Source organism: Castor canadensis, chromosome 6 (assembly GCF_047511655.1).
Source record: "Castor canadensis chromosome 6, mCasCan1.hap1v2, whole genome shotgun sequence".
Taxonomy (NCBI): Eukaryota; Metazoa; Chordata; class Mammalia; order Rodentia; family Castoridae; genus Castor; species Castor canadensis.
The window spans coordinates 165,030,469-165,057,620 of record NC_133391.1 but is presented as its reverse complement, the minus strand read 5'-3'; the positions used below and the strand labels follow the sequence as shown (position 1 = coordinate 165,057,620).

Genomic DNA, 27,152 nt, shown 5'->3' with positions numbered 1-27,152 from the left:
GCCGTCTGACCCGGGCCGACTCACACTGTCGCGGCCTGGCACTTGTTCCTTCCGCCCTTCGCTTTTAAACGCGAAAGTCAGTGGTGCTCAGAGCGATGCCCTCCTGGATCCTGGAGAGAAAGAACCCTGCAGTCCGCGCGCCTGTACTGCTGCAAGGGTCTGCGGTGCGGTGGGAAGCGGGTGACATTTTCCTGCACTTTCGAGTTCCAAGCCCGTGTGAATGCCTTTGGGCTACCAAAATTGACAAAGCACTCAGCCAGTTTGATCTGCGTTTTAATTGGCTGGAAAGTTAAATTGTAAGGTGTTTAAACGGACCTTTAGAGGTCCTTTTATCCTACCTCCTAAAAAGAGGTCCTTTGGATGCCTGTTATGTACATAATATTTTGCAGTAAGCCATCTGCATAGTGCTTTGCAGTGGGTCTTGACATTATTCATTTTTTGGGCACCCAAGTGTGATGGCAATTATTCATTTAATGGGTGTTAATGGTCATTGAGGAAAGATTTAGGTGGGAGCTCTCAAACTTCTCCAAGAGCTAGGCAGGTAAATAACTTGTTAGTGAAGTCAGCCAGGTGTGGACTAGAGAGCTTGTGCTTCTGTACTGGGGACGCCAGGGTTCCCTAAACTCTCGTCAGTAGTTGTTGAATCCAGCTATCTTGGCTTTTGTATTACATAGCCCGGTTTTTAAGCAGTGACATTATTTTTCTTTATATTGGAACCAATACATAGGCCCATGTGTGAGTTGATCTGATCTGTGACTGCCAGTTTTCTGTCTGGGTGAGAGGCCTGCCTCAGCCCCTCCAGAGGGCTAAGCCTGGGGACTCTTGTCTCTGCCCCTCCTGGGGCCCATGCTGCTTCTTAACTGCTGCTGTCATGCCTTCCTCCTGCCCTGGGCCCCCATTTAGATGCCTGCCTCTCAGGTGCCTTGACCTATGTTGTTTCATGCCCTCTGAAAGATGCCGAAAATTGAAGCCATTATCATGTTCGCAAAAATACGAATAGTTGTGTGGCCGGTTTTCTGATGGATGTGGTTCTGAGTCTGAACACTGGGAGATGGAGTGGGGTGGGGAGTGGGCTTGCTTGAGGAAAAGTTTTCTTCTGTCTTCTGGCAGTAGACTTAAAGCTAAAAGGAACCTGAACCACCTAGCATAGGTTTGTCATCTTACAGGTTCCTTAGGTGCAGCTTGACCAGGAAGACATAGGTAGTAGGTTTCAGGGCCATTTCCCCTGATTCTTGAGTGGTATCCCCACACTGCTCCTCAGCAAAACCATAGGGGGGGCATGATTTATGATGACAGCAAGCTTCAGGCCACCTCTCCCATAGGTATTCTGGCTCGTGGTTTCCTTAGCAGCTTAATTTCTTTTCTTCCTGCTTTTGTCGTGTTTAATTATCCCATTCCCCTTTCTCCTCATCAGATGGGGGAATCAAAGGAGATGAATGTAACTTTCAGATGTTAACTTTCCAATCTCATATCTTAAGTTTTGTGCTTTGTAGCCTATTCTGTCTTTTTGAGTCAGCGTTATATGGGTAATAGGGCACCTTCTCTTTGTGATGTTTTCTCAGGGACTAGAGAAACTGGACTGCAATGTACAGTGTAATGTATGCATGTAAAGTCCTACATGATGGTATATGCAGCTTAATAATGTGAATGTAAATTTAAATAAATAATTCAATGCTCTTTTTAAATGTTGTTGGAGCCAAGGCCTTTCTTTCCATCCAGATAAAATCAATTAAAATATTTGTACCTGGTAGTTCAAAACATAAAGACAGTGTTTTGAGATATTCCATGGAGTAATTTTTAATACACTTAGTGGGAAGCAGTTATGAATTCAAATCATAGCCTACCTTCTGCAGCCGAATAATATATTTAGGATGTGACTCTTTGGAGGATAGGAGGGATGGCTCATTTCCTAGTAGCACAAGTTATTCTGATTCCTTTCTAATTAGCTCAGTGTATTTCACAAGGGAGAAAAGTGGGGAAGAGGGATATATAAACCACATGGATATGCTACGTTCTAAATCTCACTGCATTTTTTTTTTTCTCTAGCTAGCTTATTTGAGGGGTGTTGTTGGTTGGCATGTCCTGGGCAACCCCCAGGAGAAGTCAGCCAACAAATGACTCACAGGATAACTTAGGGTCGCATTTGAAGAGGTCTTAGACCAGATTAGTTGACTTTCTGGAAGCTCCCTCCCTGCCCCTTGTAGCAGGTCTCCTATGTTGTATTCTTTACCCTGTTAGCCCCCCCACATTTGACCCCTGCTGGTCTGCTTTTTACCTTTAGCTCACCTAAGCCACACTGGTTCTCAAGGACATGGTCTGTGGCCAGGCCAGAAATGCTTAAGGAATTGAGAAGAGAGACTACTCTGGCTTTTCTAGGTCTGCCTGAGGGTGGGACAGAGCTTGAATCTAGGGTTCACAGGCAGGTTGTGTTGGGGGCATACCATCTGTGAAGCCCTGTGAAATTGAAGACAAAATTTGTGTAATGTTGAAAAATACGAATTCTCGAAAAGGGTCTGTGACCCACCCACACACTAAAAAATACTGCTAAAGCTATTGATCTTGGGTGTTGCTGAGCATATTAGTATGTGGTGTGTTTTCTGCCTCCCCCTACCCCCAAGCTCCTAGAATATGTTGTGTAGATTAGGTGTATGAGATGGGATATAATGGCCCCTTTTCCTTTCTCCATCGGATGACGAGCCTGCTTTCGTGGTCAGAACTAGGATGTCTCTAAGAATCAAACCTCATTGTGAGGGCGGCTACATTTGCCTCGTATACCTCTGGAAGTCACATGGAGTAGCATGAACCAGTTGTGGAAAGTCCACTTATAGAAGGGGGGGTTGGAATTTTGGCTTGGGTGCCGGTACTTTCCTACATTTGATGTGCTGTCTCCCCTCTCTGCAACCACTAAGCGGTCGAGAAGGGCAGGGTTGAGTGGTCTTTGCTTTTTCCTGTGTCTGTGTGGGAAGGTATGTTGGTGTCACACTGGTGGACTCTGTCTCACTTACACTACCTGGGCCATTAGTCTTCTAAGACAGGCCAAGTCAAGCATGAACTGCAGGGCTCACTCAAGTTCAGAGTGAACAAAGCCATTCTCAATTCTTTTCGATAACTAACAGCATCTTGGTGCAAAGGTTCATAATGGTGAATGATTAAACCGTCTTGTCTATTAGAGGTGATTGTTTTCATATCACACATTTACTTGAGTCAGAAATTGAAAAATTGGCTTCATAGAAATGTCTTCTGCTTCACTGAGCTCTGCTTTTAACTTGCAGCTTGTCTTCAGAAATAATGTGGTTTTGTCTTTATATTAGTGAGCATTTTAAAAATAAGTCTTCAAAAATTGTTAGTATGGAGGTCTTTGAACAGAGCAAATAAGGCAATGTTATGTAGCTTAATCAATTTGGTACATTGCCTTCATATTAAAAATAAATTGTCCTAATCTTCCCTAGATTTTTGCTGCTAGAAGCTCTTTAATAGTTTTCCTTTGAGTTTGTGATCTCTTCTCTCTGTTGCCCTGAAGGGTTACTGTATTTTGTATGAACAATTAAAAAGTCTTTTATAAATAAGGTTTGCATTAATTAAAAAAAATCACACGTCTACTTCATGAGAAAACTGGTAAATACTGTTTAGTGGGATTTTTTTTTTTTTTTGGTGGCACTGGAGTTTGAACTCAGGGCCTCATACTTTCTAGGCTCTACCACTTGAGCCACTCCACCAGCCTTGGAACGTAAATATTTTAAAATAATGTCATGGTGCTAGATGAGGAAAATTTTAACCAGGAAGTATTAGCGTTTTGGTTTTAATATTTAACTCAACAATGTAATTGTGACTAGAATGCCAGGAAACTGAATCATTTAAAACTTGGGTCTTTCTTTTACCATTTTTCTAACTATATTTACGTTTTCCAAAAGGAAAATTTTTTTGCGTTGGTGATCATCTGCATCTGTGGGCTTCAGTGGCCTCTGCCAGTGTGGACACCTCCCTATTCCCACCCTAACACTTAACACAGAAAGTTGTCGAATTTCTGGAACTGTTCAGCGTTGATGATTTTAGCTAGCAATATCCCTTATCTTTTATTGTTTCACTGTCTTCCCTTTCCTAAACAAAATTTGACATCAAACCTCTACCTATTTCTGATTCTCAGCTTTATGTGTACTTTCATTTTGTCTTTTTCAGCTTTAATACTGATACGTAAAAAAGTAAGGAAAATGTTTGAGGTATTTTTATTTTTAAAAAAAATTTTGCTGTGCTAAGGGTTGAACTCAAGGCCTTGTGTATTCTGGGCTAGTACTCTAGTACTGAGTTTTATTTCTAACCCTGAAGTATTTTTAAAATGAAATTTTTTCTTTCTTTCTCCATCCTCCCTCCCTCCTTCCTTTAAATTGCTGAATATTTCATTCTGTCTGTTAAATGCCTTCCTTTCTGATTGTGTTGATTGAACTTCATAAGTTAAATTTAAAACTTATACTTTCTCCAAGGAGATGCAGCTTTGGGGTCATTTTTAAGGGCCATATTACTGTTTCCATCTGCCCTTGGTGGCCAAGGAAGTGTGCGTGGTCTGAGTGAAACCCAGTTGTGGCTAAAGTGATTTGCACAGTCTCTGGAGCTCTCACTCATCAGTTTCTGCTTTGTCTCTGTTGTTTGCTGTATTCGGAATCACTGTTTTTTATTTTCCATAATCTCCTTTGGTGCTCTGTCTTCCCTTTGCATTCAGTTCTGTTCATTCTGCTTTTTGTTCTTTCTCTGTTGGCCCTGTAGTATTTGTGGCTATCTGGTAAGATACTTGTTTAGAGAACCTCCTCAGAGTACTGGGGTTGTGATTGCATTTTTGCTATTTTGTTGATTAAAAAGGAAGAGGACCAAAGTGGAGCCAAGTGTGCATGCAGAATAGCCACAGAATTTGCTTGAAGTGCAAATGCATGCATAGACTGTTAGAACTAATAACTGGAAGAGGAACCATGTGGATCTTACAAATCGTATCTAGTCTTCTCATTTTGAAGATGAGAAAACAGGGCAAGATTGGGGAAGTGACTTGCCCAAAGACATGCTTCTGATAATAATATTAAATATTAAAAAATAATTAAAAATAATAGTAAATATTAAAAAAGTGATTCACTTAAATGACTGTTTTAGAAGATCAGAATTTCTCTCATTGATTAAGCTAGGAAGGAGGCTGAAAGATGTCGTTAAATTTGTCAGAGAAGAATGAACACATTTAGTCACATATTTCACTTCTTTTATCTGTAGTCCCTGGTCATCTCTTTGCTTTTAACTCGGGCACAGGCTCCCATCACACCTTTTAATTGAATCTTACTGGAGTCAGAGCGCAAGAGAAGTACCTTTTCCGTATTTGTCCTCTCACCCGCACAACATTAAAACACATGTGCATACTCTCACATGATTTACAAAGGGAAAAATGGAATAAGAATGATGATTGGGCAAGTTGTTTATTAATACTCTACACAAATGGATGTATAATAATAACTAACTTTTGAGTACTGATTATTTTACATGTGTCTGTTTCTCACAGTAGTCCTATGGGATGAATATTTTAAAGATTCTTTTTAATAGGTGGTTAAATTTAGACACCGAGAAGTGTAGTTACTCTAGTATCTGCTGTACATGCAGGTAATAATGGCTGGAGTGAAGGGTGATTAAACTCTGACAGTCTAACTCTTGGGTTTCTACACTACTGTTGCTCTCACAGAGGGCTTGCCCACACAGCATTCGTTGGGATGTGTTATGCAAGAGGCAGGTCAGGAGCTGGGAAGAGAGAGCACCTGGAGCAATGCATGGGCAAAGTGCAGGGTCATGTTGGTCAGGTGTTTGGACTGAAGCCTGGGTAATGCCTAGGGGAGTAATGGAATTTAGGCTAGATAGAGGGAAGTGGTGGGGCAGGTGTAGCTTTTGACATTAGTTCCTCCAGAGTTTGGGAAACGCTGAAAGGTTTCAGCAGGAGCATGTTAGACTTCCACCCACCTCAGTCTACCTCTCCCAGCGCCTCTTCATCCGTCTCTTCTTTTGACCTCCTCTTCTCCCTAGCTGTACTAGGCCACGTGCTGGGAGCTGGAGTGATAAGGGAATTGGAGGAAGGGGACTCTCAGTCATTCACTTTATTCCTGTGGTTTTAGCCTGACAGCTTCTTGCCTTCCACTGTGTCTGGAGGCTCTCCCAAACCCCAGTCTGGTGTAAGGGTGGTGTGCAGTCATCGGAGGAAGTACGGGGAGTTGTGGGACTGAGTGCTCATGAGTAAGCCAGCCTCCTTGTTTTTAAGCTCAGTGTGTTTGCCGCACCCTCAGACGGACTTGGTGGCCCCAGTTCCTGAGCCTGTCTGGGGTTCTGCCTGGTTTACCAGCTTGCCTTCCACAGATGCCCCTCTACCACTCTTGGATGTCCCTGCCTGTGTCATTCTGTGTTCTATGTTTTTACACATCTTCTGCTTTTAGCAAAGATGGAGTTGGTGTTTCTTTTTCCCTCTGGAATCTTGAGGGGAAAAGGGGGCATCTTCAAACTGGGATGCCTATTCTTCATCTTTGTCTACTAACTAATAGTTAATAAGCGCTCTTTCTCTCTCTCTCTCTCTCTTTTTTTTTTTTTTTTTTGGCGGTACTGGGATTTTGAGCTCAGGGCCTCATGCTTGCTAAGCAGGCGTACTACCACTTGTGCCACTCCACTAGCCCTGTTTTGTGTTGGGTATTTTCGAGACAGGGTCTCAAGTATGTTTGCTGTATCCTCAGACAAACTTGGTGGCTTCCAACCCCAGTCCTCTTGAGTAGCTAGGATTACAGGTGTGAGCCACCAGCGCCTGGCCTTGTTGGCTCTTGTTAGTTGACTAAAGAGAATAGACACTTTAGGAAGCTATTATATAAGTAAGAAGTCATCAGCAATAGTGGCAGAGTCATTAAAAGTCATTAAAGTTTGTGGGAACACAGAATGTGGGTGAGTGGTTGAATGTGGGGGTTAGGGAACAGGAGGAGCCTCAAGAAGAATTTTTAGCTTTGGGGACTGAAAATAATTGATTCACTCCTACCCTTGTTTTTAGAGTAGCTTTTGTCACATATACTTGCGACATTATCAAGGTTGGCAGTGGATCCAGAATTCCTTCATAAATATTTTTATTAGCTCTGTTCCTGTTCTTGGAACTTCAACAGAATCATCTCAGGAGCTTCACTGATAGGAAGTATGTTAATAGATGTTGATTTAAATGTCTATAGGACTTTGTAGCCAGTGGAGTGATGTAAACTGTCTCATTTAAAATAAGAAAATCTGAAGTAGAAGAAAGTGATCAAATAGAAACATGAGCATCTAAGATATAGAACCCATATGTTATCAGATTGTTGTCATGTAATGTGAAAAAAGTTAAAATTTTTTGTGTCTTATACATTTTATAAGCAGCTGTATATTTGTACTTCAGAAAATGTCAGCATAACAAGTGTTTGAAAATGTCTGCTTTGGTGTTATTTCAGTGAGGAGGACATGTACCGTGCCGCAGATGAAATAGAAAAGGAGAAAGAATTGCTTATACATGAAAGAGGGGCATCAGGTATGTTTGGAATTGTTTTATTTACAGAGTTTTTACTGTTTATAGTAGAACATAAAATGTGGACATGTACTTCCCAGGAAATATTCTTAGATGCCCAGTCTTATGTACATTGATTTTTCATTCTGCTGAAGTATGTTTAGGGCAGACTGTCTCCTGAGCTTTTTCAACTTTAATGCTAGTGTTCTTTATGTTCACGTTTCTGTACCTGTGAGGATTACTTTAACCTTTTGACACTACCCTCTCTCAGTTCCTGATTTCTTTACATTCTTAGAAGGAGAGTTTGAATTTGAAATGCATTTTTCATTTCCAACTGAAAGACTTATTGAGAAGCTGGCTATACACACATTTCCTTGCATGCAGATGGCCATGTGAATCTAACTGACTTAAAAAACAGTGATCGTGGGATTGATAGCACCAGTCCTCATTTTGTGATCCAGGTCATGTACGTGCTTCTCCTGTGTCAGGCCTGCACTTCTCACCCCAACCTGTTCTGTCACAGAGGTGAGGCATTGCCCCTGGCCCCCTCTACTGGTCATGGAGACTTGGCCAGCAGGGCTACAAGTGAAGCACATCCTTTCCTCATCTGCAGGCCTCATGCAAAAGCCAAGTGGGGGAATAATGCCTTAGATAATTCACAAGTGGTACTTTGTCTCTCATTACCTGTGTAATTTATGTGTTCTACTGATTTGTTTTGAGAATGGGCTTCTGTTTACTTTCTGGTTAACAAAAGCATTGTCCGTATAATTAGGAAGAAATGATACATAGGGTTTTGATAATTTCTGAGTCTTCCTCAGAATGAATCTGTGAACTCTTCCCTGTGGTTGCCATTGGCGATGTCTTTGTAGTGGTTTTGGGTGTTGCTGAACCTCACTGTTCCAGTCTCCTGTAGAACTTCAGAGTATGCTCAGTGTCTGTTGCTGTGCTTGCTCCAAATAACTTAGGACACAAAATCCTTGTAGTTCTATTTCTGAGAAGAATGTGCTCCTATGTATATAATCCTTGTTTGTTACTGCTGTGGGACCTCCTGTTTTCTCTCCTGCTTTCCAGGCTCTGTTGTGATTCTCAGCTGTCCAGTATTGTACCCTACACAGGCTTTTCAGTCCAAGCTTTTTAGTGGGTCTCGTAACTTCTAGTTTTGGTATGAGAGTAAAAGGGATCACTGGCTGGGTGCTGGTGGTTCATACCTAGCTAGCTGGAGGCTGAGAGCAAGTAGATTGTGGTTTGAGGCTAGCCCAGGCAAAAAAGTTTGCAAGACCCCATCTCAGCAGAAAAAAAAAACCCAAAAACTGGGCATGATGGTCTATGCCTGTCATCCCTAGTTACAGTGGGAAGCATAAAATAGGATTGTAGTCCAGGCTGGCCTGAGCAAAAAAGTGAAACCCCATTTCCAAAGTAACTAGAGGAAAAAGGGTTGGAAGCGTGGCTCAAGTGGTGGAGCTCCTGCCTAGTAAGTGTGAGGCCCTGAGTTCAACCCCCTGCCCTGGGCACCCCGAAATATCATTCCCTTTACACTCCTTGCATCTCAGTCCTTCTTAGTTCATTGCCCTTCCTCAAATAACATCCTTTGACAGGATATCCCCTTCCCAAAGCAGAGACAAGCAGGCAGAAAGGATTCTTACTCTCTTCCTTAAACTTTTCTGCCTACCTCAGAAGTCAGCAAACCATGGCTTGCTGGATACCTGATTTTATAAATAAAGTTTTATTGAAACTTTTAGTTTACATAAGTCTTCGGTGGTTTTAATGCATAGTTGAGTAATTGTGACAGAAACCTTAAGTCTTCAGAGCCTGTTATTTCCTATCTAATCTATCACAGAAAAGTTTGAGATTCCTCTCCTAGTCTATCCTCTGAGAGTCCTAGCTTCCTAGAGGGGTTCCCCTTTTATTTTTTTCACTTCTGAGGGTCTGATTCTTGTATTTGTTACTCACGTTGTGGTTAAGAACAGTCTTCTTGGTTATTTCAGCTCCTGCTTACCACTCTGGTTTTCAACTTCCCTTATTTAGTTTTAAATTTTTGCAAGCAGAAATACTCTTTTTCTGGAAACAGCAAGGAGTTTGTATAGTTCATAGTTAAAGAAAGGGACTGTTGTACTCAGTGAGCAGCTTGACGTCAAGTACTGCCTTGTCCTGTGCCTAGTCATGGCACGTAGTAGCTGTTCCAGTCCTCCTCCCAGAGAATGGTAACCAAATGGAATTCAAGTAATACTTTGATGCTGCCAGCTCTGGATCATCATTTTCCCAATCCTCCTACCTCCCCTCGGCCTGTGATTCATCATGAGGCTGTGGCCTATGTCTTGGCTTCTTGCCTGTCTGAGGTTCCAGGCCTCCTCCCCTCCATCTTGAGGTGGTAGGCCTGGCCTTCTCTGTCTGGGGTCCAGGTCTTGTGTTAGTGTGTGTGGGAGTGAGGAGAGCAGGAAGGAAGACTTCCTGTTGGAAGGCCTTTCTTGTGCTAGGAGTATGCTGTCTGTTAAAGGTCATACCTCTGCCTGAGGTAACATATGATCAGAAAGAGTCCTGACTCTGCACATTGTAGCTCTTCCTGCTCTTGGGGGAGGTGAGTGGAAAGGCAAACGCATGGGATCATGTTCTTGCCAGTAAGTATTTCTTGAATTTAAAAGATGCAGGATCTGTATTGAAGGACTGACTAAGTAGAATAGGTGTAGTGGTGGTCTCTGTGTATTACTCCTCAGGGTCTATTCACTTCTATGCTAAACCCATTGTATGCCACAGATATGTGTTTTCTGCATTTGTATCATTTTCCCTTTTATGTAAAAGGCTGATTTTCTTTATTAAAGGATTTGCAATGAGATTTTTTTTTTTTAAAGCCTGGTAATCCTTACAGTTTACTTTGAAAAAGGATTTGATTTCCCTAAACTGTAGGGAGGCTTTTTGCTCCTTAGTCACCCTAGCATCCATCTCATTCTGACATGCAAATAAACGCATGTGGTCTTTTCTTCCTGTAAGTCCTTTCAGGAAAGACTCTGTTTTCATTGCCTTCATTTTCCCAGTTCCTGGCTCAGCGCTTGGCACATATTAGACACTCAGTATATGTCTGTTAAATTGAGTTGAGTGGAACACATATTTTATGTACAGCTTCCTCATTAATAAGGAGGAATGCAAGATGTAATGCAAGGTTTATACCTTAAAATCATCACTGGCATCTACATTTTCAATAAAGGAAGTCAAAATGTGCCTTAGAATTTACCTCAAACACACACACTATGATATGAGTCAATGTATATATTTTCTCATAGTTCAGACTATTGAGTCTCTGATTAGGAAAATATTTACAGATATTTGTGGGTCAGTGCAGTTTTGGGTGTTGAGTGAGGATGCAGCTGAGAAACAGTACAAAGCCCCTACTCTTAAGAAGCTCAGGTTTTACTGTGTTCATACGTGGTTATGTGTAGCAGTTATAGAAAAAGAAATATGTCAGATGTTGGTAAATGCAAGAAGGAAAATAGAACAGCATAAGGGGTAAAGAGCAAAGGTGTGCACGTGTGATTTTAGGGGTATCAGGCGACTGGAGACTGCAGGGATAGGAAAGAGCTTGGCAGGAGTGTTGGAGAATATGAGGGGAGGCAGCTGGTGGGAGAGGGGCACAGTTAGGGTGGAAAGTGAGTCCAGAGAGGCACGGGGACTGGTAGGTCAGAAGATGGCTGTCTCTCAAGTGAGGGTAAGGTGCGAGGCCCCTGGAGCTCTCTGACCCAGGAGTGAGGGATGTTATCTGTTGATTCCTATATTAGATGGATAACCATGGATAGTTACTGGGTGGAGAATGATCTGGAGGGTGTGGTGACAAGGGAGACCCATTGAGCGATTCCCCTCGTTATCTGATGGACTAGAGGTATAGGCAGTGGTTGAATTCTGGATTTTTAAAAAGAAGTGAAAGAATGTAACGAGTGAAGGTTGACTCTCAAGTAAAGTAGTGCTGTTATTTTGATTATTCTTTGGTTCATTACTTGTTTTTTGTTTTGATTCTTTAACAGAACCCAGATTAAGTGTGGCTCCTGAAATGGATATCATGGACTACTGCAAAAAAGAGTGGAGGGGAAATACTCAGAAAGCAACATGTATGAAAAAGGTACAACAGAGGTGCACATATTACAGTCCACCATAAGTTCTATATGGTATTTTTAGATGTTGGTTATGACTGCTGTCATTAGACTTTGTAAATATTGGTATTCTAATTTTAGAGATAAGGAAACAGGCTCCAAAGGTAAAAGGACTCATTTGGAGTCACAGTGTTACTATAGAATCAGCATCGGTTTTTCAGTAACTTAATCCCTTTAAAAAACAGTTAAGACTCTATGCTATTCAGAATTGGGCCTGCCATTGGTAGTCTCCTGGTCCATTTGTGAATGATCTTCTTAGCCTGGTGTTGTAAAAGCCTCAGGGTTAGGGATGGGGTGATCCCACAGTTCCTGGGTTTGGTCACATGCTCTTTAGTCCATGGGACCTAGACCCTCATTCACTCTGAAAAGGGGTCTGGACCTGCTTCCTTCATTTGGGGTACCCAGGAGGTAACCCCTTATAGTTCCATTACATATACTGGCAATATCATCTCTAGGACTGGGATGATACTCGGGACTTGCATGATATGGTCTTGCTTTAGTGCAGACATCTTGACCCACATAACACCACACAGCTGACTGAGCAGCGTTCCTATGGGCTCTACCTTCAGATTGTATCCCTAATCCAACACTCTCTATTTGTACGTTGAAATTGCTACTACTTGACCATTCTTGACTATAAAAATGACAGTGTCAAATTGCCATCTCTCACAACTTCTAAGTTGTATCTTTTGTGTATTTTTCTCTTCAGATTGCTTACACTTTGAATTTGAATGTACTTCTTGTATATTAGAGATACTGACCTATCATATTTGATAGAAATATCTTTGAATTTTTTGTTTAGAATTGTATGGTTTTAGAGTTTCAGTTTTTTAAATATTTGAATACATTTGTTCTTTTCCTCATAGTTTGTTCTTGTAGAAAATATTACTTGTATTTCAGCATGCATCTCAGTTACACATGGACTTTTAGTCAAAATATAGCTATCACTTGGAAATCTGAGAAGAGATGTCATCCCTGTTCTTGGCAAGTCTGGTGTAACTCTATGTTGTATAGTGAACTCACTCATGAAATACCTGGGACTCTGCATTGCTGCCCAATGTTAAAAACATTTATATTTGGTAGGCCATCTGCTGACTCTACTTGTTAGCCACTCATACTCTGATTTCCAACACTGTATCAAAACTAGAAAATTAGAAAGTTTGGTATCTAAATTATATTTCTCATCTTCCTCAGCAATGCTTTCACTGACTTGTAATGTTCTTTTATGGCCTTAGTCACTTCAAAGGATCAAATAGTTGACATTACTGATGATGTCTGAGTTACCCACATATTCCATATTCATTCCTACATGGAATTACTTTCAGGGAAAGAAAGATTTGACTCCGAAGTTGACCTCTGTCAGTGATCAAATCAAGCATCTCATTTAGAGGCACATCTCATCAAGACCTATGGTGTAATTAGAGTATCTTGGGTACCTAGTAATAGCTTTGATCTTGGTTTTACTTTAGTCCTGTTTGCCTAAATGTCTGTTTCTGTTTTATGTTCTTTTGGGAATGTGTATAAATACAAATGTAATTTTAAAAAGTTTAATTCATCTCTGACATAGCATGAGTAATTTATGCATTTAGAAAGGTGCAGTTGAATTTATAATGTTAAGTATTCCTGGGATAAGTCCCTCACCAGAGGGAGCAGGTGCACATTAGTAGATGTGAGTTTGCCTGATGGTCCCTTATATGTTACAGTGGTTTAAACACTAACTGCAAATGCAACTCCAGTTTTTATTATTGGAAAGAAGTATTTTAATATTGACATAATCTTGCTCAGTCTAAAAGTAAAACAATGAAATGAACATGTTCACTCATATGCTTGGTCCTATGACACAAACTTTGAAAATGACTAATAAGAATCTAGTTTGTGCGTCCACAGGTGAGATGCATTATGCCTACTCCATGTGATGCTCATTTCTGTAAGTTCAGGTAGGAAATAGAGTTTCGAGTGACTGTCAAGAAAGAGTGGGACAAGGACAAGAGTGGACAAAGGTAGGGTGAGCAGCACAGTCCAAATAATGAACAGTGTCTAGCTGGAAAAATCAGGGTATCAAGATCCAGAGTCACTAGGATTTTGTAGTGTCCTTTTTTGGAGTATGCTTCAGAATGGTCCATGTGTATGGCTGTTTTTGAGTGACCAAGCATGTCACTTAACATTTTCAGTTCATTATTTAACTTCTAGACTGAGCAAGAGTGACACCTTAATCTACTTTAAAAAGTCCAACAGAATTATCTAGGCATTTCCTAGCAGTAGACTTTTATATACACATATACTCATATACTGACATATGCTCCATAATGATGTTTTGATGAACAACAGACCACAAATATAGTACATCCTGTAAGATTTTAACAGAGCTGAAAATTCTTATTGTTTAGTGATGTAGCAGCATTACTCAAATATTTGTAGTGATGTTGGTGTAAGCAAACTTGTATTTCCAGTCATATAAAACTATAACACACACAATTAGGATAGTATATAATACTTGATAATGATAATAAACTGTTACTGGTTATGTATTGTTATACTTTTAAAAATCATTATTTCAGTGTTTATTGTAAAGCAGTATCCCATGTTACGCTAGCAGCAGCTTTATAATCTTATGTTTACTGAATCTCTTGATTGTATCATTTTCTCTTGTGCTTAATTTAAGCTCATTTTGTTCATCATAGCTCTTAAGCATACAAACTCTACTACTAAGGTTCAGTAAGAGACCATACAGCCTAGGTGTGCAGTAGGATGATACAGCCTACTAGGTTTGTGCAAATTCATTGCTTGCACAATGATGAAATTGTCTAGTGACACATTTCTCAGAATGTATTATCATTGTTAAATGACACATGACTGTACATACATATACCTTGAAAACTTAGGATTTTTGTGCATTTTTTAAATATAGAAATATACTTAGCACATCTTTCTCTTTTCCTGTTCTTTTTATTAAAGAGTTCGGATCAATTTAAGCACAGATTAAACCTTTCAAAATATTATCATGGAGTGAGAGTTTCAATAGTTGTTTAGAAAGGACATGTGACTCTCACTTTGGGGGTGACCAGTGCCTGAATACTTGGTTATTATTTTGTATGTCAGGACTATTGCATCTGTTATGTATGCTGATACATTTTAAAATACTAGCATTTTAAAATAAGTGAATAATGAAAAGGAATTTGAATGTCTTACATGAAGGACTCAGCCAGTATTGTCTCCATTTTTTTCAATGATCTAGGGCAGTTTTTTTTTTCTACAGGAATGGAACTGTCCTTGCTAGGTGAAGCCAGTAACCACCATTTTTACTTCTTTGATACTTTTTCCCAGGGCTATGAGGAAGTTTCTCAGAAATTCACCTCCATAAGGCGAGTCCGTGGTGATAATTACTGTGCGCTGAGGGCCACATTGTTCCAGGCAATGAGCCAGCTGGCAGAACTGCCCCCCTGGCTGCAGGACCCAGAGCTCATGCTGGTACGCTGCTGTTGCAGGTTTGAATCCAGAATGTTTCAGATAGTTCTTGTGAGAAGACTTCCCTTTTCTGCTCATGCTGCCTGACAGTATTGTCTGCAATATGACGTCTTCAATTTTGTGTGTCTGGGATGATTTTACAGAGTAAAGTGAGCAGAAATAATTGGTATTTTCTAGAAGAGAAAAATGATAAAATTTAATTAAAAAAATTTATCTGAATTAAAGACCAGATGTTTGAGTTCATAAAAAAAATTTCAGTTTTGATGTTTCTGTTAAGTGGGCTGTAGATTTTACTATTTGAGAACCTGTCAGGGTTTTAGAGTACACATTTCTTTGTTTCTAACTGCAGTTCAAAAATTAGAACTCCATTCATGGTGAGATGATTAATGTTACATAGAGATAAGCTTCCCAGGCATGGTTTTCTTTCATGTTTTAAATCTGTCACATGATAGAGGTACCCTGGGATCAATGTGTCATGATACAAATAAGATCACATAATAAGATGGATGAAAGAATAGCCTGAAAGATTTTGGTGAGCAGGAATGATTGGTCAGAATGGACTATGTGATACTAATTGGAAGAAATTCTAAAGTCCTGTGCTTAAAAAAAAAAAAAAAGTTACTCCAAGTCAGGTGCCATGACTCAAGTCTAATCCTACCTACTTGGGGGTGTGGAGTTTGGGTAGAATATGGTTTGAGGTCAGCCTGGACAAAAAATTTGAGAGTCCCCATCTCAACCAATGACTATATGCAGTGGCATATACCTGTTATCCTGGCTATGTAGAGAAGCACAAGTAGGAGAGTTGAGGTCTAAGGTGGCCCAGGCATAAAGTGAGATCCTATTTCAAAAATAGCCAGCACAAAAAGGACTGGTAGATTGACTCAAGTGATAGAGTGCCTGCCTACTAAGCGCGAGGCCCTGAGTTCAAACCCCAGGACCACCAAAAAAAAAAGCACAAGGCCCCTTCTACTAATAGGATACTTGAATAATATCATCTACCATGTTAAAAATAGGTTAGGTAGTTTGCATTTGCCTTTGATCAGTGTTAGAATATGTTGTATGTGAGTGATGGGGCTCTAATGTGGTTTTCCTGGCTTAATTTGAGTAATGTCAAAATAGTTTTTAGATTCCCAAGTGTTCTTTCTAGTTTCTTCTCTTTTCTACGTGTATCATCCAGTATATTTTTCTCTTGAGGGTGTAATCTGATTAGGTGGTCACAGTGGTGGTGTTTTTTCATCTAAGCTTTACTGAATGTCAAGAGGCCTCTGTCAAAGAGAAAAAAAGTATTCCACCTGTCTGTGTTCTGTATTTACATTTACTGAACTTTGGTTTTACTGAATGTCCGCTGAAGAAATGAGTTGGGTTTTTTGTTGTTGTTCTCATTCAGCTAGAGGACTTGCCCTCGTGGTGGTGTTCCAGTTCTCAGAAACTTAATATGGTTTAAACACTTTCTTGATACATTCCCTTTTGTTGGCTTTTTCCTGAGGCTTAGTGGATAACAGATTTACTGCTCACCAGTCCTGGTTTTCCCCTTCAGAGCTATATGATTCCTTATCTACAAAAAAGGAAACTTACTTAGCAGTAAGTTTCCTTTATTCTGGGTGAATATCCCGGCTCTTTCAACTGCTCTCAGTATGAGATGAATCCTTTTTTGAGGTGCCAGGGAGGGAAGGAAAGGGTGTTAAACATAGTCTGGTTGTGTTTGACCAGATTGCTTTTTACCTCCTCCCAGTCATCCCTTAGACTCTCCAATGGATGCCTTCCCATTCCTGTTCTCTCTGGCCCCTCTGCCATGTCTTCCCTTGGAAAGTCCACTCTGACAAGAGCTTCATCAAGTGAGCAAGTATATATGGCATTATGAGTGCAAGGAGTCAGGTGTGGAACCTGTAGCTAGCTGTACCTGCTTCCACATGTAGATCAAGAGATGTTCTTTGTAGCATTTTGCCATGTTTCCTCTCTCCTAGAACATCATTTGGTTAATACCAAAGGGAAACAGGAGAGCTAGACTGAGTGATGCTCCCATGAATGAGCTCAGTGGAAGAAATCCTGGAGTTCCCTTTCTGCTGGTGTTCAGCTTCTCTGGCTTGCTCCCTTCCCTTTCTGTGGGTTGAGTGTTATCCTTCCTGCCACTCCAAATAGCTCAGCTGTTGCCTCGTCTTCTGTCTCTGTCTGGACTCCCTTTTGTTGTTTTTGTCCAGATCCCAACCTGTGTTTGACTTCAGTGGGATCATTTGAACCTGATCCCAACCTTGGAGATGACTTTGTCTGGCTATTCTTATACATGGGACAGCACCTTGTTCCTTGAGAAGTGGGTGCCCTTCATAGCAGGGGCTCTTTAGTTTCCAAGATCACTATATTTTAGAAGGTCTCTGAGTGGGTAGAATCTGTAAAGATGATTGCTAGAGCAGATATTGAAGCTCTTTTTGTGAGTTTATTTTGGGGAAATAAATTTTTGCTATTTGGTATATGCCATGATATCAAGAATTACAAGCATTTGTTAGAGAAGATAGACTGTTCAGTCACAAATGAAATGATCCTTGTGCTACTTACTGTATTCTTAAATATTTACAACCGTTGTTTCTTGTTTAAATCTTGTTTCTAGCTTTTGTCTTTCTCACCCTAAGAGAAATACTGTCTTTGCTTAGTAGAAATGAATGTGTTATGACCCCAGAGAGCATTTAAAGTTATATGCACATTTTTCTTTGGAATAAATAACTCCAAGTTCATTATTTTTTCCTAATGGTTTCTTTTTCATGTTTCACTTTTCGAACTTTCTCCAGGATTTCCATGTCTGGAAGTGTACAATCTGAACTAGATAATCACTTTACTAACAGATTGACCAGTGATTTTATGTTTCCCTCTGTGTGGTTAAATCTTTGGGCTGTCTGGAATAACTCAGCTGGCTGTTGTACCTGCTTTTTAGATAGCTGTCCAATGTCGCAGGATGCTCAGCTGATCTTCTGATCTGCCCTTTATCTCATTTCCCAGCTTATACCTTTGGGCCTAAGTGTAGTTCTGGGAATCCAGTTGTAATATGCCTTGTTGCCACTTGAGGGCACATTAGGTCCTGGTAATAAATCTGAGAGAAAATTTGAGGGTTTGGCAGAGTGACCTGCCACATGTTGCTGAAAGGTAGGACAGTGTGGCCAAAAAGCCAGGAGGACCTGACCCCTCCACTCCTTAGTGAGAGAGGTAGGTCGCTGTCACTGTGGTCAGAGAAAGAGTAATTTACATCCTTAGTGTGGTCGTTTTTTTTTTTTTTTTTTTTTTGGTAGAGATGAAACCATCTTAGTTTCACATGGTGGCTACAGACTGAGAAGGTACAATGAGAATTACCATTCATGAAAGGGTTTCTGAGGCTTAGATTTCAGTAGAACTGAACTGTAGAACTTTAAAACTGTATTTATAAACTGTTAAACAAGTTCAACATAAGATGTTGGGGAACTTAATGATCTTTTGATTCAGATGTGAACTTTTTTTCCCTCTAAATTTTATAGCAGTGAAGTGACTTGCCCATGCCAAGCCTAAATGTATGATTTTTCTCTTAACATACTCAGGACTGTGGGGGAAAGTCTGATTTTCCACATTGCCATTGGTCAAGTTGTGGCTAGATTGCCTTTCAAAGTCATGATTCTATTGATAAGTGGTACTTAGGGCGGTACCAGGAAGAAAAGAAAAAAAGGAAATCAGCACAGTAGTAGTTTAGCAGTTACACTCAAGAGTGAGAAGGGCACTGCCCCCTTACTCCCTTAACCTCTGCTACAGATTCTCACTTGTCCTTTTTATCTTACTGTGCTGATTTGGCAATAAAACTATAACAGTGTTGTTTCTTTGGATGTTAAAACTGAGTATGTGTGTTCATATCGTTTAACAAGATCTTTTCTGTGTTTTTCAGTGGATTTTTTAAAAAACAAGTTAGGTTTTTGTCTTCACATGAAGACCTTGTCTTGTACCTAGAAGCACCTACGTGAGCTCTGCATTAGGGATTGCTAAGGAGGCTGCCTGTGAACCCAGAAACTAGAAGTGGTCTGTGTAAAAAAACTGGTGGTGTGACTACTGCCTTAGCTTAGCGTTAGGATTGCTGTGGGGTGTCCCTGGCCATGGTTGGTGACCCACAGGCTTGCCTGTATCTGTGAATCTCAACTAAAAGCACCATTCACTCCAGCAGCCTCTGCATGCTAGTACTATCTACATTCCTGACTTCCAGATTTAGGTCCTCCATCCTAAACCCACATGACAGACTTGCAGGAATTAATTCTAGAAATAAAGGTAGGCTTCATGGTTTCTTCCAGCTTGGATCATGTGATAGAGTTCTTGAAATGTTGACCCCTTTCTATTTCTGTTTCTTGATATTCTAGTTACCAGAAAAGTTGATGAGCAAATATAGCTGGATCAAGCAATGGAAACTTGGACTGAAATTCGATGGGAAGAGCAAGGACCTGGTTGAAAAAATTAAGGAGTCCCTCACCCTGCTAAGGAAGAAGGTTTGGAGTGTGTGATTCCCTGTCTGTGCTCAGTGTAAAGCTCCCTTCCTATTGCCCAGCAGACCAGCTCTTAGTCTGTACTTAGTGGATTTTCAGGTTATTAAATGAGCACAAATTCTTCCCAAGAAGTCTGATAAAATGGAGAAAAAAGTCAACATTATATATTCTGGAGGAGCTACTATGCACTATTATAACAGATGATGAAATACTAATATTTTTCGGAGGATGGGGCTTGAACTTGGGGCCTCACACTGACTAGGCAGGCATTCTTTCACTTGAGCCATGCCTCTAGCTGTTTTGTTTTATTTTTTAGATAAGGTCTTGTGCTTTTTGCCTGGGGCTGGCCTCAGATTGCAATCCTCCTACTTCTGTCTCCCATGTAGCTGACATTACAGATGTGTGCCACCATACTCAGCCTGAAATGTTTAGCTTTCTTAAAAGGGGACCTTAACAAATGTTGTCATTGTTTAGTCATATTTGTAAGGTTCAGGGATATCATATAGTCATACTTACCAGTGATACTAATTCACATTTATTAAATTCTTACAAATTAAGAGTTTCTCCATACATATATTAAAGACTTACTATTTCCCAGCAAGCAAATTTATTATCCTGTCTTCTGAAAACTGTCCTGAGGGTTTGTCTGAAACAGTTCAGGAAGAACTGGTCTTTTATTTATTTATTTTTATTTACATATTTATTTTGGCACTGGGGTTTGAATACAGGGCCTCAACAATGCTAGGTAGGCATTGTTACCACTTTAGCCACTCTACCAGCCCTTTTTTTGTGAAGGTTTTTTCCAAGATAGAATCTCTTGAACTATTTGCCTGCCTGACTTCAAACCTTAATCCTCCTGATCTCTGCCTCCTGAGTAGCTAGGATTATAAGTGTGAGCCACCGGCACCCAGCAAAACTTTGTCTTTTAATTCCCCTTGATTTAGTGTATAAAATTCTACCTTTCTGTGTTTTCCTGTCTGCTCTGGATTGGACATTCTGCTTTCACATGGGCCTACATTAACCTCTAGGTTGCTTGGCATTCTACTCATTAAGAACCCTGAGTTGAGGGTCTGTTAGCTGTTCCAGGCTTTGTTGATAGAGAAGGTTGTTGTAGGCCAGGAGGGATCAGACATGGACTTTTGAGGTCATTCGTAGCATGTACCCCAAATGCTGACCTGTTTGTTCAAGTTCATTCTTTCTGCCTTTGTTGGACTTTCAGCTACCAAAGAGACTGTCCTGTTTATTCCTTTGCAGCCAGTGCCTTGCACCAGCCTTGACACATAATAGGCATTTGGTAAATGCTTTGTTGAATGTGCAAACTGAGAGCCCTGAGTTCCTCAAACTTGGTTTGTACATACAAAGATAAGTAATGTTTACCAGAAATCTGCTGTCAAAAGATGTGTAGTTGTTTTATTTTCCACTATAAAGAAGGGGGAGGGGGAGAGAGAGGGGGAGAGAGGGAGGGATTCTTTTCTCATTACCCATTGGAGTGGAACATGGAATTTTGGGGGACTAGAGACCTGTTCCTACCCAGTTCCTGGGTTAGTGATGGGATAAGTACAGGGCTGTAGCCTTGAGCAGTGGGAGAGCGTTTTAGCTGAGCTTCTGATCACAATTTCCTTTTCATATTTTTTAAGGTCTGGTGATACTGCTATGTTTGCTTTATTAGGTATGTCTACTGTAATTAGACCCTCACTGGGGGAGTGTTTAAGTGATACCCGTTTATAATAACACTAAAATTATTCATTAATAATGCCATACTTCACACCAAAAGTTTCACATGTTGCTTTATTCTCAGAACCATAAAGTGGTATTGCTGTGGTTATTTGTATTGTGTAGATGAGGAAAGTAAGGTCCAGAGGTTGCTTAAATAACCTGCAAAAACCAAACCTTAATTCCATCCTGACTTTTTGACTCTAGGCCTAAGCACTTAACTGCCAGCTTGGTCTACTTCTAGAAAATTATGAGATGTGTGGACAAGATGTTCTACCTTTCAACTCAAGTGTCAGAGTTCTGTGTAGTCATTATCATTTATGATTACTCTTATGTTTAAAAATCTGCAAAGGTTTTTGAAGTGAATGCTGATTAGTGACTTTAAGGTATTTATGTTTACATCTCTTTTCTTGTTCATTGTTAACTTAAGAGGAATTTTTTTTGGTCACTTAGTTGGCTGTGTTAAGATGAAAATTTTACCCTCTGCCTTATTCTGAATCAGGAGGTTAATAAGAAGTTTTGAATGGATCTATTCATTTGAAGCTCATGTATATTTTTAAGAGGTTGGGAAGGTCAGTTTAGTAAGCCAGTATTCAGGAGACCCCACAGTTTTCCTTGTCTGTCTTCCATTTTGGAGGGTTAGCTGTATGTTTCTGTAGGTAACTTTCTGAAAGCCCATCAAGCAGTGGAGTAATTGTAGCTGTATTCATAGTGCTGCACACAAATTTATCCTTTTAGTATTTGACTGTCTGGTTTGCTCTCATTGCCTGGGAATTTAGAAGAGTCAGAATTTCCATTCCACAGCCCCAGTGCAACTCCTTATTGCATTGTACTTCCATTTCAAATTCATGGGATAAAAAACTGGATAAGGAGGTTGTGTGGTCTAAAAAGTACCATTGTTTGAGCTGGAAACTTGAAACATTGGGATGTGACCCATGGTCCTCTACTTTTGTCCTCATAGTATGGAGGTATACCAGGAATTTTTAGAACAAAAATTCTGATTATTACAACTTTGTTATTACAGTGGGCAAGCCTGGCTGAAATGAGAACTGCTGAAGCAAGGCAGATAGCTTGTGATGAACTGTTCACAAATGAAGAAGAGGAATACAGCCTCTATGAAGCAGTAAAATTTCTAATGCTAAATAGAGCTATTGAACTCTATGATGATAAAGAGAAGGGAAAGGAAGTACCTTTTTTCTCTGTGCTCCTGTTTGCTCGGGACACATCAAATGACCCTGGACAGCTGCTGAGGAACCATCTAAACCAGGTGGGGCACACTGGTGGCCTAGAACAGGTGAGTTATGCCTCGGAGAATAAGTTACCTCAGGCCGTAGGCCCTTTAATGGTCAGGTATAACCTCATAGTGTCTATTGGTTGGTATTCAGGAGCAGCTTCTTTGGGTCTGAGTCTCATGCTGTTTAGGGCCCCAGTCTTGATTGGGGTTAGAGGATCTACTTCCGAGGTTCTGGGCAGGAAGCCTCAGTTCCTCATTGATAGGAGGATTCAGTTCCTTAGCATATGTGGCTCTTCTTAGGGCTGTTTGGATGCCCTCATGACATGACAGCTGGCTTTTCCCAGAGTGATCCAAGCAGAGAACAAGGAAGAAACCATGATGAGCTAATCTTAGAAATCACACACTTAATGGCACACAGATGTGTGCACATGTGTATATGTGTGTGTGTGTATAAAAAACTTACTCCATATTCTATTTGTTAAAAGTCAGTCACTAAATCCATAAGTCCATTTCACTGTCAAGGGGAGGGAAATTGGACATCTTTTCCAGTGAGGAATATTAGAGATATGTGGACGTATTTTATAACAACCACTGTTAGGCATCCTGGGCTTTCTTCTGTAGGGTAGTGGGAAGGACTAGTATCCTTGATTCTCTGGGAGGTTTCAAATAAATGGAGCACTTGGAAGAACCATTTGCAGGGTCTTGCTTACTCCTGACAGCTCTAGCCAATACAGCTTAGTCTCTCTTTGTCTTTTATAAATATGCTAAGTTTGGAATGTACATAGATATCTGGTATATTACTATCCCTTATCACCAGAAGTTGAGTCACCATACCTTGTTCAACTCTGGTGTGTTCATTTCCCTAAGAAGTCTTGTCTTTTTTTTTTTTTTTTTTAGTAGCCAGCCACTAAAAGTAACACTAAGGCTGTTCATCCAAACTGCTACCTTCCTGTAGACTCTTGTGTCTGGCTTCTCTTAAAAACCCCAAGTGCCAGGAGAGATACTGTAAGGAATAGAGCTGAGTTGGGTTCCTCTCTGAGCCATCCTAGGAAACAGCTGGTCCTGGCTGTGCGAGACAGGATTGATGATAATTGAATTATCTGTATTCACAGTGTGGGTTACTTATGTCTCCTGAACTATAGCAAATACCTTGCAGTAAAAAGCCTAGAAGTACATGGTTTGTGTTAGGCTGAAGTTACTCTTTCTGAGAGCCAACAAAGTCTGCTATAGTGGTGAGTCCACTGAACATTTATGGACAAAATTTTCACATAGATACATATTTCTTTTAAGTATATGCTTAAGAGTAGAGTTGTTGGAGCAGATAGTAATTCTTTTAAGATTTTGAGGAATTGCAGTTGTATTGGGTTAGGGATATAGCTCAGTGCAGAGTGCTTGCCTAGCATGTGTGAGACCTGAGCCTCATCCCCACACTGCAAAGAAAAAGAAAAAGCTGCACTATTTTACATTTCCACTATCAGTGTATCATTTCTCCCCGTCTTCACAAACACTTCTACTGTCTTTTTTAAAAAAGTGAGATGAGTTACCTAACATAAATTAAAATGTATAACTCATTGTTATATAGTACGTTTCAAGTACTGTGACCACCACCCACATGAAGTCCTCAAATACTAGGCAGGTGCTATACCACTTGAGCCATTCTACCAGCCTTTTGTGTTGATTATTTTTGAGGTAGGGTCTCACTTTATGAGAGACCATAATGGTCTCTCATATGGCTTGGCCAGCCTGGACTGTAATCCTATTTGTTCTTCCCCATGTAACTGGGATGACAGGTGCATCGCTACTGTGCCCAGCCTTTGGTTGAATGGGGTCTAGTAAACTTTTTGCCCTGGCTAGCCTTGAACCAAGATCCTCTTGATCTCCACTTCTCAAGTAGCTAGGACTATAGACTTAAGCTGGTACACTTGGCCTTCATCTTTTGATCATATCCATTCTAGTATGAATGAGGTGCTTATTGTGGTTTTGATTTGCTTTTCTCTGAGGCCTTACATTAAGCATATTTCCAAGTGGTTGTTAGCTATTTGTGTATTTTCTTTGGAGAAATGGCCTTTAAGTCTTTTGCCCAATTTTTAAACTGATAATTTGTTTTTTTAATTGTTGAATTATTAGCATTCTTTTTTCTAGGTACAGGTTCCTTAACAAACATATGTTCCATTCTTGATTACCTGCCCCCTCTTTTCGTTTTTTTTTTTTTGCATAGAAAAGAATTGGGGCTGAGTCCAGAGGGTAAGAAAAGCCCCCTTTTTTCTTTTTGTTCCTTTTTTTTTTTTTTTTTGCATAGGAAAGAATTGGGGCTGAGCCCAGAGGGTAGGAAAAAAGTTGCAGTTTAGGCACTGCAATGCATTGTCTGAAGTATGGGATAGAGCTGATAGATGTTAGGCCATCTTTCAGTGTGGCTTTGTCCAGAATACTCATTTGTCTTTTCTTCTCAGGTTGAAATGTTTCTTCTTGCTTATGCTGTGCGCCACACAATCCAGGTGTACCGGCTATCCAAGTACAACACTGAAGAGTTCATCACAGTCTATCCCACTGACCCACCCAAGGACTGGCCAGTGGTGACCCTCATTGCAGAGGATGATCGGCACTATAATGTCCCTGTCAGAGTGTGTGAGGAGACAAGTTTATGAGAGACACATGTACCTGGACAGCCTTGTGATGCAGCACAGGTGCACAGGCAGCTCCTTGGTGTGGGCCTCAGACCTGCAGGTCTGTGAGAACTCTCGGGCCCCTGAGAGCCCTGTTGGACTAGGATGTTCTGAAGACTTATCTTTTGATAATAAGAATTAACTAAGTCTTTTCCCTCATCTGTTACATTGTATTTCAGGGGGCCTTTAGAGCATTGCTTTTGGAAGGTACAAACTACATCTCCATAAGGCAAATATTTTTGTATCAGAGGAAACTCATTTTGGAGAGAAATATGTTTAAAATGCTCTCTAATGGAATCAAAATTGTCTCTAATGGTAAACTGGCTTTTAATTTAAAAAAAAAAGACAATAATTTTTTGGTGGTGGTAATGGGTCTCTGTAATGTTCGTCCTACGTGATCTGCTTAAGTGGTAGAGTTGTAGGATGGATTTATTAATGGCGCAGTCATAATATCTTCTGATAGTCTGATCTACTTGTGGGGGGTGGGCAGTGATTCAGATTTGCATATTAATAGTATTTTAAGGAGATTGTCTCTTAGAAGATTAAGATTGGGTCCTCAAGTGGGTTTTTTGAAGGCTGGAGGAGATGCATGAAGGAGTGGCAGAGGAACCTAGACTTTTGTGCTCTGTGTGACTGTGACAGATGTCTGGAGCTTGTATGGGTGGTGCCCTGTCAGCATGAAGAAGCTGCTTACACGGATGCTGTAGTATATTCAGAAATACCAAAGAGTCTCAATCTTATAGTCATAACAATTTATATATACCTGTATTTTCAGAGGTGGAAACCAAGGCCAGATGATGTCAGTCACTGATCTCAGTTAATAAGTGGGGCCGAGCTGGCCTCAGTCTTTCTGTGCCCTTTTCATGCTGTGTTTAAGGTAATTTCCATTGCCAAATCCATCATCTGATGATGGGATCAGTAGCAGCAAACAGACTTTTCATGAGTGAGTTGAAGCCGAAGCATGTAGTAAATGTAAGTGCAGAAGTGTGCTGAGCTGTTAGTGCCCTTGATTTGACTTGGGAAGTCCTGTTGTGAGCATTGACCTGGTTGGCACAGACTAGCATGGTGACTGGGATTGGTGATAGGCAGCTGTGTTGAACATGGTCTTCCTTAGGGCCTGTGTTGTCATTGTTCGTGACAGTGAACCAGACATATCACTCTTTAGGATTCTGTCAGCAGCACCTGAATGGGTTCAACATTGTGGAGGTGGTGTTTCCCTGAAGTACTAAGCTTATTTTATAATAATTAAAATATTTGATCCAATTTAATATAGTTTATAAGCTATATAACCTGCTTTGGGGGGAGGGACAGACCTTTGAAAATGTAAATTTTGCTTTTAATTAAAAATGAAGTCTTAGTTAAGACAACTCAGGATATACCAACTATTCAGGCTGTTACTTTAGTATTTTCCCATTGCCTCGTTAGTAATGTTCATCACACTTTGCTAGATGTTTATTGATTACAGTGTTGCTCTAAATGTGTGTGAATACATTAGAGAGGCTTTGTGTTTTTCACTGTGAAGTGCAGTGGTGCCTTGAATAAGGAGGTACCTAGAAGCCAAAATTTAAGTAATACTAATGACTTCTTATTGACTTTGACACTTCATTTTAGTATTTGTAACTATACAACAAGAAAAGCTCACCATTCATTTTTGAAAACACAACTTGAAATAGATAATAAAAGTCAGTGGCGGTCTGAACCCTTGGGGTACATTGAATCTGACCGTTGGTTCATATGCACTATTAAATTTTAACGATTATCTGCACTTTGAAAATAGTCTAGTCTTAGTGAACTTGAACTGGACCTGAGCAGCTGAATTGTTTACATTGCATGTTTTTCTCTTGTTCCTGTATGTGATACTATCAGGGTATAATTTCTCTGTATCATGTTCCATAGATGTAATGTTGCTCTTTCACGTTTTCAGATTCTCCTCCTTACTTG

General features: G+C 40.3%; 1 protein-coding gene across 4 annotated transcripts in view; it reads left to right on the top strand.

The window, feature by feature from the left end:
* The window catches only part of Otulin (OTU deubiquitinase with linear linkage specificity), a 39,146-nt gene that overhangs the window by 697 nt on the left and 11,297 nt on the right, over positions 1-27,152 (top strand). Inside the window, exons 2-7 of one of the 4 annotated variants that reach the window (XR_002212013.2) lie at positions 7,467-7,543; positions 11,530-11,624; positions 14,980-15,123; positions 19,479-19,604; positions 22,339-22,608; positions 24,999-25,272. Coding sequence is in view for 3 of the 4 variants with exons in the window: in XM_074077712.1 (XP_073933813.1) it covers positions 7,467-7,543; positions 11,530-11,624; positions 14,980-15,123; positions 19,479-19,604; positions 22,339-22,608; positions 24,999-25,193 (907 nt within the window). In the remaining variant the exon portion in view is untranslated. Of the gene's footprint in view, positions 1-7,466; positions 7,544-11,529; positions 11,625-14,979; positions 15,124-19,478; positions 19,605-22,338; positions 22,609-24,998; positions 27,127-27,152 lie in introns of those variants that run through there. The other 3 variants (XM_074077712.1, XM_074077713.1, XM_074077714.1) reach the window with 3 other exon arrangements.